The sequence below is a fragment of the Aquila chrysaetos genome, chromosome 7, assembly GCF_900496995.4.
Source record: "Aquila chrysaetos chrysaetos chromosome 7, bAquChr1.4, whole genome shotgun sequence".
Classification (NCBI taxonomy): Eukaryota; Metazoa; Chordata; class Aves; order Accipitriformes; family Accipitridae; genus Aquila; species Aquila chrysaetos.
The window spans coordinates 8394269-8408950 of NC_044010.1; the positions used below are offsets into that span (position 1 = coordinate 8394269).

The following is a 14682-nucleotide window of genomic DNA, read 5'->3' on the forward strand; positions in this document are numbered from 1 at the left end:
CATATAGTGGGAAAAACAACAGAGTTGGTTTTGAAAAGTTATTTTATTCGTCTGTCTGGGAAAAATTAGGGGGCATCTATGGATTCCCCCACCTCCTCCTTCTCCAAACAAGGCATCTCCTCTCAGAGTGGGTTGCAAATGATCAAATCAATGGAATAATGATCTTGATTGTCTTAGCCAGCTCTCCATAGACATGAGTTCACAACAGAGGCAGCCATGCAGCTTCCTCAGATGTTAGTAAAGACTTTTGATCTTTCTTTGAAGCAGCTTTTCTCAGGATATTTAAAAGTCTGTGGTTTATTTTCATGTGTGGGGAAAAGCAATACTGAGGCAAACACTCCCACACAAAGAAATGTCTCAACAAAGCTATGCTTGTCAAAAATACCCTTGAAGAAAATTAATATATACTCACTTTGAAGGTGTACATTTTTATTCTGTAGTCCTCACTGTGGTCTCTGCTGCCTATTCCATGACTCATGGATGTATGGCAACTCCATGCAAACAGTAAGCAGATAAAAAAATGAGTAAAATGGAAATGGAGATGGCTGCAAGGGTTAAGAAGTTTGGGTCTTCGATACCCAGACCAGTTACTGTGGGGTAACAAATTTGCTTACACTAGATAACATATACTAGACAATCCTTGCTTACTAATCATACATTTTTCATTGAAAACAGAAGCAAAGTACATCAACTCTGTACTACTGCTCTTTTGCTGAAAGCTTATACAGGACCACTTATTTTTTATTTGCCACGTGCACCAAGCACAAGAGAATTACATAGACACACACTTGGCACACAAATACATTATTTAAAATGTTGTGCGTGTGTGTGGAGACACACTCGCTGAAATACAAGAAATACCGTTGGTTTCTTCCTTCTCTTTTGCCCAGAGCTATTATAGCTAATAATACCATAACATTGTATTTCTTCAATTAGATTCTCTTTAGAGAATTGTGATTATAGGCTGCTTTTCAAAATGACCTTATACCACATTACCACCATGTTTAAGGGCACACAAACGACTGTTCGTCACAAGCACTTCTTTGCCAGAGTCAATTTAGCCTCCACCAGAAAGGAAGGACCATACTATAGCAGACACACTGGCCACTGAAATGGTGTTTGTATGCACAGGTGCCTGTGTGCAGGGAAAGTTAATTGCTGAAGTCAGAGATGTAAAAATTGCACCAGGCTCTGTGAACTTTTGTCTTTTATTCTCACAGACTTCTCTTCATTTTATTGTGATTTGCTTATTATTACTTTGAAAAATAGTTTTAAAATGAAGAGGTCTGTCATGCTACTAAAATCAACAGAGGAAAAATATTGAATTGACAGTATTTTAATTTGGCTTAGATGATTAAAATAGAACATTAAATGTTCTCATTCTGGGGGTGACAGGAAGTTTGGGGAAGTGGGAAAGAACACTATAAAAATGGGATTTTTTTTAAAACCCGATATCACAAAACTCACCTTAAAATATTTATAAGATTACCACACAATGATGGCATTTTGGCTAGATCAGGTCTGCTGAGGACAGCAAAAAAAGCGTGGGCAATAGCCCAGATTGTCAGGAAGTCAGAAATAGCTGCTTTTGCAGGTTCCCCATTTACCAAAAGCATGTTCAACCTGGGGAAGGAAAGGCACATACCTGCCCGCTAGGAGACAAGCAAACACATGGAGCACTTGGAGAGCCTTGCACACTGAAAAACTTCCCCCGGATTTTAAACTACGCCAAAACTGTCATGTACTTGCACAAAATTAATTCCACTGCTGAGACAATGCCTTCAGGTTTGCACCATGTTTGGTCCAGGGAGACACTAACCTTGACCAGGGCCTCTGTAAGATTTCATTTAGTAAGTCTCCAGTAGGAAGGGGGAAAGCAAAAGCCAGAAACTAGGTATTGACCTGAGAGGCACACGGAGCTCATGAGAAAGAATCAGAAATATGAATGTACAAACTAGAGCAGATCAATAACCTGCAAAACATAAAATAAAAGCCAGTAAAAACCCTCAGTAAAGTTGGGGAAAAAAACCACTAAAACCAAAACCAACAAAAACCACCCAACACCCAAACAAAACCACAACCCCCCCCACTGTTCAGTAGACAGAAGGTGTGTGACTTATCATACAAAGAATTTTGGCCTATCCTGAAACCCCAAACCTAAAAACTTTTGGATTGGATTTTTTTCTTTGTTTTCAATCTTGCACATTTTTATTTTACAAATAGTTAGCTCCTTCTCAAGTCTTCAAATACCCTTCTTTAGCTATTGCCCGTGGGATTTACAGAAACATATTACAAACCATGCAGGTAATTTTTGATTCCCAAGTCTGAATATGCCACCCTTCAGCTTCACAAATACCCCCATGACAAATGATTCTGCAAAAAGGGCAACCAAAGTTTCCAGTGTATTCTTCCTAACGATAGCCTGAGCTTGTTTTGTTTCTCTGTGGCATCGAAGCTGCACACTTTGTCTATCCAGGGGTCCCATCCTGAACCACTGCCAATTTCAAACAAGCCAGAGAGAGAGGGCAAGATACTGACATTTCTACAGATTTCAGGGAAAGTGGTGCCTGCAGAAAGCGTTGAGAGATAGCCACAGTGAGGAAAAACTGAAATGTGGGATTCAAACTCAGCCGCAGTAGCTGCTGCCTTTGCCTTTCTATAGGCATAGATCTACAGATAACCAGGCTCCGTTAGTAGTTCTGTCTACACAGCTTCTTTCTTCTTTTTTTTTTTTAATTTTTAAATATATACTCGGTTGTATATACTATAGTACTTAACCTAAAGTGGAGCTGAATTATCCTGCTATGTAAAGGTCTACGGTGCAGTTAATTTCAAGATATTCAGGAAAAAGGACAAGTTTAGATACACAATTTCTAAGATAGGAACATTTTCTTTTCATGGAGCACTATTTCCCATTTTTGCTTTGGATAATGCTGTAATTACAGAGTAATTATACACTGGAGTCAAAATTACAGCAGCTGAATAATAAGTATTAAACCACAAGCACACTGGTATTACATAACATTAACTGTTTCTTATGCTCATAAAAAGAGAATATTCTGTATTTGGAAAGCAAATTGAAATTGGAGCAGTTGAGTTTTATTTCAGTGTAATTTACCAATAAAAATCTGTCATACAGACAACTGCAAGATTCACTTTTAGAAGGAGAAACAGGTAAGATGGCATTGCAGAGTTTACCTTTTCAAACACTTAGATCTACTTGATGTTAGTAACATTTTTTTCACATGCACCAAAAATCTGTCTTGCACTAATCCTTATAAATAATCCACTTCTAGTGTCTAGTTACAAAACGAGTGCAAAACATTTTACTTTAAAAAGAAAAATAAAAAACTAAATCCAAGGAGGCAGACAGAGAAAAAGTTCCCCATATTTATCTCCCAGAAGCAATTCAGTGGAATTGCATAAAATTCACCACAACCCTCCATTCCCAGAAGTACAAAGTTAAAGAAATTCTAGCTATCTTAATTTTGATTCCTCCTCAACCTTGTGAACCCGTGAAAAGATGGGATTATACTAGTGTTGTCGCCCTGCAGCAGCACATTGAAGCTACAGTGCACATACAACTTAGGAGTCATTCCTCCAGTACAACTAAAACCTTAGCTGCACATTGTGGCCTTGCGGCCTGTGTAATACCTCACTGAGAAGACAAATCACCTCAAACAAGTGCAGTGCATCTAACCTATTTGCTACATAAACTGTATAAATATAACACAATAAGTAATCTTCTTAGACGACCATCAACTTAGCAAAATGCTGGACCACAAACTAGGAGAGCTGAATTTCTGTGGAGGAGAGAGAAGAAGGGCATAGCAGGAGGAAAAAGTGATGCAAGTGCCTTTGAGTGTTAGGTATGGTCAGAAGTTGTTCCAAGGTATGACCAGAGACAAAGGAACATCAACCCATGTTGGAAAACTCTCAAAGTACTGATTTCTGAGCTGGAACCTCTGTGGAATACAGATCTTCATTTCAGATTTCAGAACAGCTACCCAGTTTTGCCAAAGAAATGTTAAGCGATACAGCAGGGAGCCCAACCTCTTCATTTTCTCATGGATCACCACAAAGAGGTCTAGTACCCAGACCATTTGGTTTTACAGACCAGCTGAAGAAGCCCGCTTAGAACAATCGTGCCCCAAACCACATTCGTAGCGATGGGCAGAGGGTTTCAGACCTCTTTCCAAAAGACATCATGTGTTTTGTGCTCTCCCATTACATTGGCACGCTAAGCAATTGCATCTCAACTCCTTTTAAAAGTCAGTCTGTTGGTAGGAATCCTATCAATTTCAGCAAATCATAAGCATTGCCATAACCCTTTAAGGGATGTTAAAAAACAGAAAGACATAATTCCTTGCTTAGTCATGGATTTTTGGAAGAAACAGCAAGTTCTCAACTGTTCAGGATCCTTACCCTGGGATTAAGGGAAGATTTGGTCCTGTGAGGGATTTTGTTAGCTCATAAGTCAATCACTGACTAAAGAGAAAACACTAAAGGGAAAAATAGATGGAAAAAAAAAAATGGATGTCTCTTAAAACCCTACAGTGTCTGTGGTGAAATCATCTCTGAAGGATATTTCAGTCTTTCCCACAAAAGTGCGGGGATTTCTGAACCACCTGCTTGTTCACTGCTGCCAAACAGACAAATGCAGTTTCATCTCCTTCAGCATATGATTGAGAGGGTGGAGACCAAGTTAATATCATAGAAACATTTGGTCATTTATTCATCTGGCTCTTCTGGAAAGTATATTTTGATCCCTCAGATTACTTGCTTATCACCAAGGAGAGGAAAATTTCTCCTTTATATGCAGAAGGACAGCACACATGTTCAGAGATGAGCAAGCTCTTTAAAAAACAGAACAGAAAACAAACTGTAAGAAGAACAAGAACATGAACACTGAGAATAGATTCAAACTTTGCAGAGTATGTTACGTGCAATAATTTGATTTACCAGAATGTTTCAATGTAACCTACCCTTACTCCATTTTCAATCTGGAACCAGTCCACCAAGCTGCACTGAATCTGATGAGCCTGGGAACCATCACCTTGTGACTTCAAGCAGGATAGCACTACAAAATCTTCAGTAAAACAGACACCTCGTAACATGAAGGAAAGCATAATAGTGCAGAACACAGGCCTTGCACTCTTCAATTAGCACACTTAAAGTAAACTAACCTCTATTAAGTGCCTACTGCATGGTGGTCTGTGATTTCACAAGACGTGACTTCATGATCTGGATGGTCCCTTTCAATCTTCTTTTATTTTTGATGCAAGCAGGTACCGCCTAGATGGTGCATAAAGCATCATATCAGAATGCTGACAAGTATCCTTGTTTCTTCTGTTCACGTAGCTACAATCCCAGCTGTACAGTAATTGATCCAAAACAGATAAAAGATCATAAGTGCAAAGCACACACCTGCTTTCTTCTTTCTTAGCAGTTGTTGTTTACTGTTTTCTACAGTATCTTATATTGTCATCCTTCTTGGTGGTACAGAGAAACAGGGCTTAAAGTAGCTTCTATACAGAAGTTTACCGCAAGATGCAAGAGTCAGTCCTCCAGGAGAAACCACAGAGACTCTGTGAACTACAACCCCTGTTACAAGCAGGGACACTTCTTCCTTACCTCTTTTTTTGCAAGACAGCTCTCTTGTACACAGACCCCATCAACATGTGATTTAAAGTAAAATCGGGCTAAGACACAGGTATGCAAAAAGGCAAATTTGCCACTCATTAGTCTAATCTTGAGAGCTTGGGCTCAGGAGGAATGAGATACCTTTTTGGGTGCCATGAGACAACTGATACCCACAAATTTTATGAGCCTATTGACATTTTTACCTTGGGGTGGGGGGGGTGGGTGGGGGTGGGGGGGGAGAGAAATGTTGCTTTTCATTAACCTTTAAGAACGTGGAAAGAGTTGTTCAAAGTAGAAAATAACCCAACATGCCAAAACACAGAGCTGGAAAATTTCGAATGACACTGCTTCTATCTTGAATGTTACACTAGGGCCGTTCAAGGGCTTAATAACATTGCAGAAAACCAGCATCCTCTGGATTAAAACGGAACATCTTTCTGCCATGGTGCGAGTGCATGACACGGCAGCTGATATTCTGTCCAAAATGTCAGGTGCACTTTGAGGGTTAGTCCCTTAGATGGTGCCACATCTAGGGGGTCTGACAATTTGAAGGTGGTGAGGAATTTCACGGCAGGTGGACGGGATGTTTATTTTTGTCCATTCCTGAGCTCCCGCTTTGCTTGCTTCACCAGCAGCTGCACTGTCTGCAGTAATTTGAAACTTTGAATTACCCTTCTGTTACTCATACCTACATCCTTTGATGACCACATTAGCACTAACACCCTTATGTAAACAGATAACACTACAAATAATAAGAATGCCAGTCAAAGTACAGGTAATAAGAAGGCTTAAATAAATCAACAGAGAGAGAATATGTTAATAAGGAGGCCTACTAATACCAGAGTGTTTGTGTCTCTCTTGTGAGCCACATTCAAGTACCAATAAAAAAGTACTTAAAGGATACATTTAGTATGCCACTTCAATCTCTTATGTTTCACATTAATTGGTAAATCTAGATAAATATTTGCATTAGCAGATTCAATAATAGGCACTGGCATTCAGGAATGCAAGAACAGAATGCAGCTAAAGCATACGTAACAACTCTGCTCAACAAGAAAAGAAGAAAAATCCACTCTGGGATGCTGCAAAGGCACCATCTCCATAGGAGGATAACCTGTTTGGCAGGTCAGCTGGCCTTCTCAGGGACCAAGTACCTTTTGCCAGCGCAATAAGGACTGACCTACCTGATTAAGAAGTAGGCACAACAAGCTTAAACGGGAATCACAGCTAGCCCTCTGCAGCTGTGAAAACCGTGTGCGGTACGTGGCCTTGAAGCCAACAGCATGTGTACAGTGTAAGGGAAGACATGGGGGAGGGTGTCCTTCTTGGCAGGATCGCTGAGACTACTGTCCTTTCAAGTTCAGGATCCTGTTGCCAGGTGCAGCCAACTCAAAAAGCTTGAAAAGGTACGAACCTCTTCCTTACACACTGGTTCCTCTTCCCTTCCGCAAGGAATGCCATATTGACACTTGTTGTCAACAAGTTTGACAGTAGCTTGACTTCCAGTCGAGACTGCTGCTGCACCAGGCATGCCATGAGGTGAAAAATGCAAGGGCTTCTTGGACTATTTATGCATTTCACAGCATCCTGGGCTTGCGGGATCAAAGCGTGTGGACGAGCTCAGAGTGCATTCAGGTTACCTGATTTAACTCACAACTCCTACATTTGATCTTATAAACACTAGCTATTAACTGTACGTAAAAGCCAAACAGGCATTCAGCATTTTATGCTCAAAGGAAACCAATGGTCTTCCAAAGCAGTAATACTTTGTAAGCAAGATGCAAAAGGTGAGTAAGCCTAATAAGCAGACCACAGTGAACAAAGAGAAACTACATTCAACTGAAAGGACAGGATGAGCACCAACTTAAACTAATCATCATCAGCTAACATCCCTGCTGGCCTGCTATGAACAATTCTGTTTCCTACATGCACTGTAACAAGCCCCCATCCTAACCTGCCACTGTTGATGCACAGCTTCACAAACAGGTTCCAGTGCACACTGCCATGCAAATCTGACACACCTTGGTTTTTGGAGACCTGGAGAAACAAGTTTTTCTTACGAAATACAAGCTATTATGAATGCTTTAAATTAGACTAGAAGAGACTTCAGCATTATAGAAAACATCGCTTGCTTTTCTTGGAAAGTTTTTGATAAATTCTCCCCACTCTCAGCCATCATCCATTACAAACTAAAAGCTTCTTCCACCTCCTCTGTTCTTGCAGAAAAACAACAAAATGAAGTATTTGTAGCGTTCAGTGGAAAATCAGCACAGTTAAGGAGTGCAGTCACAGAGTTTAGGATTTAGAGTCAGAACCTGGCATAAGGGGGAGCTCTGAAAGAACTTTATTAGCCACAGATTTGTGAGACCAAAAAGCTGCAACACAATCATCTCATGCCTACCATAGGCCACAACAATTTTCTGGAGCTTTCAGCAATTAGCTTTGCAGTTTGATAAGAAAAACTCTGCCTTATTTGTATTTGGAACACATTTAATTGCACCTTTGAATCACACGATCAGGCTTTTGTCTGCTGGACAATATGCATGACCACAGTTTTCCTGTAGAGGTGGACTATAATCCATTCATACCTTAATTTGAGTGGTAAAACCAAATTCCTGAGGTTAATCAATATTTATACAGTGTTAGTCATTTCTCTGCAAAAGGCATTAGAGCAAGTTTATTTAACAGTGGCACTTCAAAGGGGCCTAGCTAGGATAGGTCTCCCTTTGGGCAGGTACTAACACCTCTAGAATGCTAGAGTCTAGCACTAAAGAAGTAGTAAGGTTCCATACTACATGGGTATTGGCGAGGCAGACCACAATCACCAAGGTAGTTTGGTTTTCGGGGTGGTTGTGTTGGGGAGGCGGTGTTTACAACGAGGATCACCCCTTGCAGTCTGGATGTGCTAACCCCTACATTTTGCCAAACACGGAGCATAGAACTACATAACTCGTAGTAGTGGAGAAACAATTCTGTGCTCTCCCTTGGAAAGACAAAGAAAAACAAAACACAGCTATTACAGCAAGGGCTGGTACGTTATGAAATTGGAACAGAAAGATCTTCCTAGTGAAAGCCTTCTAAATCTCTATATTTGCCTCATCACAATAAGCACCTGAAAGGTGAGGTAGGCGCTGTCTCTCAAATGGGAAATGTGGTCTGCCGTGATGTGCACAGTACTGTTGCTAAAGTTGCTGTCTTTGCAAATATTGAGGAGGGAATTGTTATAACTCTGTAAGACCAATTAAGACTCACTTCACTAAAGACATCCAGTAAGGATCACGCCCAGTCCTGTTGGCTTACATGAGGTTGTCAGCTTTTGTCAAATGACAAACAGCCTTGTGTGGGAAGGAAAACTACCAGTCTGGAGGGAATAATACCCACCATAAATTACAGTAATAGTTTTATAGTCTTTGTTAGTTAAAACAATTACTTTTTTTCCCCACCTTCCTTCAGCTTCAGAGATATAAACCATGCGTTCCAGAAGTAACAGCACAGAAAGCCCAACCAGACCAAAGCTGAGCCAGCAAAGGCCGAAAGACCACCATAAAGAAGAGGTTGGTTACAGTGGGAGAGGAAACGTGCAAAGAAGGCAGAAGGAAAAGGACGATGTAGCCCAAGCCAGTACCATCCTAAGAAGCCCTAAGGCAGAAAAAAACCAAAGAAGTTCTTCCAAGAAAAGAGAGGATCTCTCTCGTGATGACTTGCTATTTCTTCTCAGTGTCCTCGAGGGTGAATTACAGGTGATTTATTGTCTTATTTTATATTCCAGATTAAAACACACTCCCCGCCCCACCAATTTACTGCAAACACATGCTGCTTTCATGTTAAGGAAACACCCTACCTAATTTCATATAGAAGAGCAAATATAAACAGCAAAGTACATAAAAACAAAAATTATAGCTATTACTATATTACAGCTATCAGCCAGAAAAGGTGATCTTTACGCCACCCTTAAATGCAAATAATATTTATTCAAAATGTACCTGTATCACACTAAAAACACTCATGGTTCACTGTGAAGGATCACGTAACTCTCAGAGCAGAGAACTCACAAAACTGTCCTATTGTGCTGCCCCTTTCTAAGTACTTTGAATACAAAGTATTTGTCACTGTAAAACCTATATGGAGAACCTTTAATATCTGTTAATTATTTCTTATCTCCCCTCTCCAACAAAGTCATGAGCATCACTCTTTATGAATCACTATGTGCCAGATCACAAGAACTAACTCACTCAACAGTATTCTAACATCTTTTGCTAGAAAAATCAAAATAGCCATTTTATTTCCCATAATATTAAGCATAAGTGTTGCACACTACTTAGCCCACAAGATACTGGATTTTGAAGAGCGAGCATTTTTCTGTCTGGAAAAGGAACCAGCTGCCACGTGGTAAACGACGCCTAACCTGGTCAAATGTAATTTTAGGAAGTGGGAACCAGACTTCCAGTGAGCAGGAAGAACATTTCTGTGGCAGGCTGATTGCACAGAAGTAGCGGCAGCCACTTAAAACTGCTCACAGACAGAGGAAAGAGCAAACTGGCCAAAGTGGCATAAATGGGTGTATCACACGTTTTCAGAGTTTATTACCTAGACAGCACCTGGGTAGTTCCATTCTTCATATGCGTATATATTCATGTAATAATACATATACACTTAACAGAACACACATGAAATATGACTATTTGATAGATGTACCAATCTCTGAGGGTAGATCCAATGCAAACTTCTAGAGAACACTTCATTATGCAAACAAAACAATTTCCATGTTTGCAAAACATTTCTCTCTGGCTCACATGCCCTTTCTTAATTTAGATTATAATTCAGATGTCACACACTCCTCCAAAACAGTTCTCTCTTCCTCTCAAAAAAGAGATGTTTGTGTATGTATATTTATATATGTATTTAAATTACACACACACTTCATTACACTTATGTAATATAAATATATATATATATATATATATATAACCCCCACACGCTTCAATTCTTAAGATTTAAAACTGGAGCAGAGTGAAATGAGAAACTGGAAAACAATAAGCGCGACATGAACATTTTAAATCGTGTCCAACATTCCAAAGGAAGCATCATGAATGAAAGAAGCAAGAAGTCATTTTTTATTCCTAATCTTCCACCACCTGTAATGCCAAGTCAAATCTCTGAAGATCAGCTGTCAATCCAACCATAATTAAGTTTCAAAGTTAGATGCCATTACTTTCTGATTCCAGAACATTTAAGATGCACAAAGGTCACTCTTCTAGGTTTCTTCCACAGTGATAAGGATTAGAAATAGAGCATTTTATATTTTTTTAAATACGGTCACAGAGATACAGAAGTGCTCCAATCAAGAGCAGTCAGACTGAAAATTGTTACCCTCTCCCGAGATATATCCCTCTCTCTGATTTCTTCCCTTCCTATTCTACCCTTCTAGGATTAGCATGTATTTCATTTTGTTTTTAACTGAGATCATTGCAGACAATGGATGTTTGAGACAGTTCATGTAGTTATGTCACCGTAATGGAGGCAGGGGGCAACCTCCACCACCAGAGGATGCAGGGAAAAAAAGACATGGACACAGCCCTAGGGGAGGTGGTGACCTAAACCAGTTTCCCTCCAGTGGAAACATTCACGTAATCAGATATTCTCATAAAAGAACTTTCATTAGAAGTGGGACTTCGAGACAATTAGCACAATATTTGCAGCAGGTATTCTGTCCCCTCCAACTTAATGTCTAGGAACTAGTAACTTTATAGCAGAGAAGTGTTCTTGGTGGCTTGTTTTCATTTTTAGGCTTTGGGTTTTGTTTTTTTTTTTCTTTTTTAAAAGAGCAAAGAGAATCTATAGATCACTTCAAATACTGCAGATACATACAGCATGTTTCTCCAGCATGGACTTACAGAACTATGCTGTATGATAGGAAGAAGGCATGTGTACCTGCCAGCTTGCGCAAGAATTTCTGAAATACATACATAGAAGAACATACCGAAAACATACCTGAGAATGTATTGTATCTACTCTTTGGTAACAGGATGTCATCGGATATTTTATAAGATTACGGAAACAAATGCAGTGACATTAGAAAAGTAAAAGTATAATGCACATACTTAGGCTATACTTTTTGAAACTACATGACTTTTGGAAACCAGATAACACCACCTTCTCTCAATCATTATCTTTTAAAATGCCTTTTTTTAACATGCACTCATAAGTTGTGAATACCCTTACAGCAGTTACTTCCAAAAAACTTGATGCTGCAAGGTTGCTTATTACCTGAGTGCATGTACATGAGCATGTGCACATCTACATGTCTATAAAGACATAAAGCATGGTCTCACACATGCATGCACATGTACATATACATGCACACAGAACCCCACTGCCAGCTTTGAAGGTAATTAATCTTGTTTTAAAGAACTGCCATTATTGCATGGCTTTGGAATGTGTGTTGCGAAGTGTCACATCCCCTGCACAGCACACCTCACTACATTCACCGCTCAAACGAGCTCGGTGTAACAACAGAAGCGGACAACCCCAGGTGGGTTTAAACTACAGAAGCCACCTTTGCACCCAAAATATACATGATGTGCAACACTTCCAGGCTTCAAGAACCAGCCTAACATCTTGCACTACCACACTTTGCCTGAAATTTTGTATTGTGAATGCTACAAACTTGTTCAGAAACAGCAACACAATCTAATCACTAACAAAGTACTTAAGCATTTGATGAGGGTTCTGAAGATGTTGGAGTGTATGCAGAACTAATAAAATACAAAGACCAATATCTCCCTCATGCTTTTTAACTGTCTTCATTTTACTGACTATTTTGGGGCACTTTACATACACAGCATTCTTTAAAAGTTTTTTAGTTTTCTTAAAATCAAAAGTAGAAAGCTAACCTATAAATACACATACGCAGTTTAACAAAATAAAACCTTTGTGTTTCTGCAGGCTCAAGATGAAGTTATAGGAGTACTCAAGGCTGAAAAAATTGACTTGGCTTTGCTTGAAGCACAATATGGCTTTGTTACTCCAAAGAAGGTGTTAGAGGCCCTCCAGCGAGATGCTATTCAAACAAAGGCTGAGCAATGGCAAGAAGATATCTACGAAAAGCCTATAGGAGAGGTATGAACATGTAATTGATATTTAACCGTAGTTCCCACCAAATTCAACTGTAAATATCTCACTGGCTTCAGGGGAAGAAAGCAAATGAGCTCTAAATCTAGAATCTAACAGGAGTGTAAGTGACAGAAGAACAAAGTCCAGGGTCCAGTGGGTTCCCTAATAAAAACAGGTATCTAATGATCCTCATTTATACTGTGCACTGGGGGCTTTAAACATAGACACAGCCATGATCTTGTCTAACTCAAACTTGTTAATCAGCCTCCTATTTTTGACATCATCGTCTTTTTTTTTTTTCTTCTCCTTTCTGTTATCCAAATTCACAACCTTTACAAACAGATGCCTCCCCATTCGTCTCATTGAAGCCATCCTACCAATGGCTGGTAAGGGCCCATTCAGCAGTAATCGCACAGCTGTCTACCTGTACATATCTCAGCTCCCATTAATTCTGCGGGAGTCATGGGCATACTAACTTGGTCTGAGCAGTTACTGTAATGAGCTGTCATTAGAAACTTCATCCAGGCAGAAATCCAATAGTCTCGCATTATACCTAAGTAACCTTTAGTTTCATTACACTGCAGCAGCAGCCATGCTTTCTGAACAATGTTATCTGAATTTCATTTCTGCCCTGCAATGCAAATCACTGGATATTAAAATACCTTCGTATCAGAATATATGAGTTTTTCCCAAGAAAGTGTCTCCTCTTGAATTTAGATAAACATTTTTAATATGCTGCTCAGTATAGATAATCATCATAAAAATAAAAGCAGAAATTATTAATACAATTCTTCTACCAAGTGTTTTCCAAGCTTTCTGAACAGAAATGTACCTAAGGATATAGAGTTAATTTCAGCGAAAATTATGTCAGGCAAAAGGTCAACACTCATTTCAGAGGCTCAAAGGTTAAAATCTCTGGCTATAATCTGAAACAGATAAAGTTCAACTGTGGAGGTTAATTTATTTTAGAACATTGTGGCATTATGTCACAGAAACTTTGAGCACAAATGGAAATTATTTGAAAAGTAGTCCAAAAAAGTTTGAAAACTTAAGTTCAGCCTGTTACTTTACATAAGTTTATACACACTTTTTCCTTCTTACACTTAATGGCAGAGAAAGGATTTCTAACACCACTGGATTTGGCAATTCCAAAAGGCAAAGGCAAACATCCTGAGAGCAACTGAAAGGCTAGAAGGACCACTGGCACTTCATATATCTTGGTCAACCAAAGGATGCCATAATCAGCAGGCATTCCACAATTTGTTTCAAAATCCCCCCAAATTAAGTCAGAGATCCATTTAGTTTTTGTTTGGATTTTTAAAAAGTTTATAAAAACCAAGGGAGAGGTGGAACCAGCCACAAAGTATGGGAATGGACCATTTAAAGTCCCCCTTTGCCACCATGACAATGTACCTTTGTATCCACCTACAAAACCTCTGCTGATCCAGTTCCTCTAGAGCTTGTGCGTCTCGCCCTTGACAATTTAGCCTTGTAGTCCTGAACACAGAGGATCTTCCCAAAACTCACTTGAAAATATAGGGAATTTCAGAAGGCATCTGTAAGATTACTGGTCCTTTAATGTTCTCTCACAAGTCACTCACCTATCCTAAACTTTATGAAGTTTCTTGGAAAATTTGATTAAAAAGGTAGTGGGAAAATTTGGTAACTGGACAGCTTTACTCATTAGGAACAGGATTCATAGGTGAAGAAATGTAGCAAAATAGAAAACAGTAGTAACACATATTCCTTTGCAAAACCTATGAGAAATGTGACAGACCAAAACCATGTCGTCTTTTTTTTTTTTTTTTTTTGAAAGCAGAGGGTTTTTTCAGTCAAATTTGCTGCTCTACAGCTACTTCTTTCTGCAACCTAACAAATGCCAGATAAGCTTACTCTTATTCCTCGCACTCAAGGATACAATGAATT

General features: G+C 39.3%; 2 protein-coding genes across 6 annotated transcripts in view; one reads left to right on the forward strand and one right to left on the reverse strand.

Moving 5' to 3' along the window:
* The window catches only part of CMSS1 (cms1 ribosomal small subunit homolog), a 244933-nt gene that overhangs the window by 146525 nt on the left and 83726 nt on the right, over positions 1 to 14682 (reverse strand). The window lies entirely within an intron of this gene.
* LOC115343724 (filamin A-interacting protein 1-like) overlaps positions 1 to 14682 on the forward strand; it is a 140385-nt gene that overhangs the window by 114499 nt on the left and 11204 nt on the right. For both annotated transcript variants that reach the window (XM_041124884.1, XM_041124883.1), the window contains 2 exons: positions 9097 to 9383; positions 12589 to 12762. In XM_041124884.1, coding sequence (XP_040980818.1) covers positions 9114 to 9383; positions 12589 to 12762 — 444 coding nt within the window. In that variant the 5' untranslated portion in view covers positions 9097 to 9113. The remainder of the gene's footprint in view (positions 1 to 9096; positions 9384 to 12588; positions 12763 to 14682) is intronic.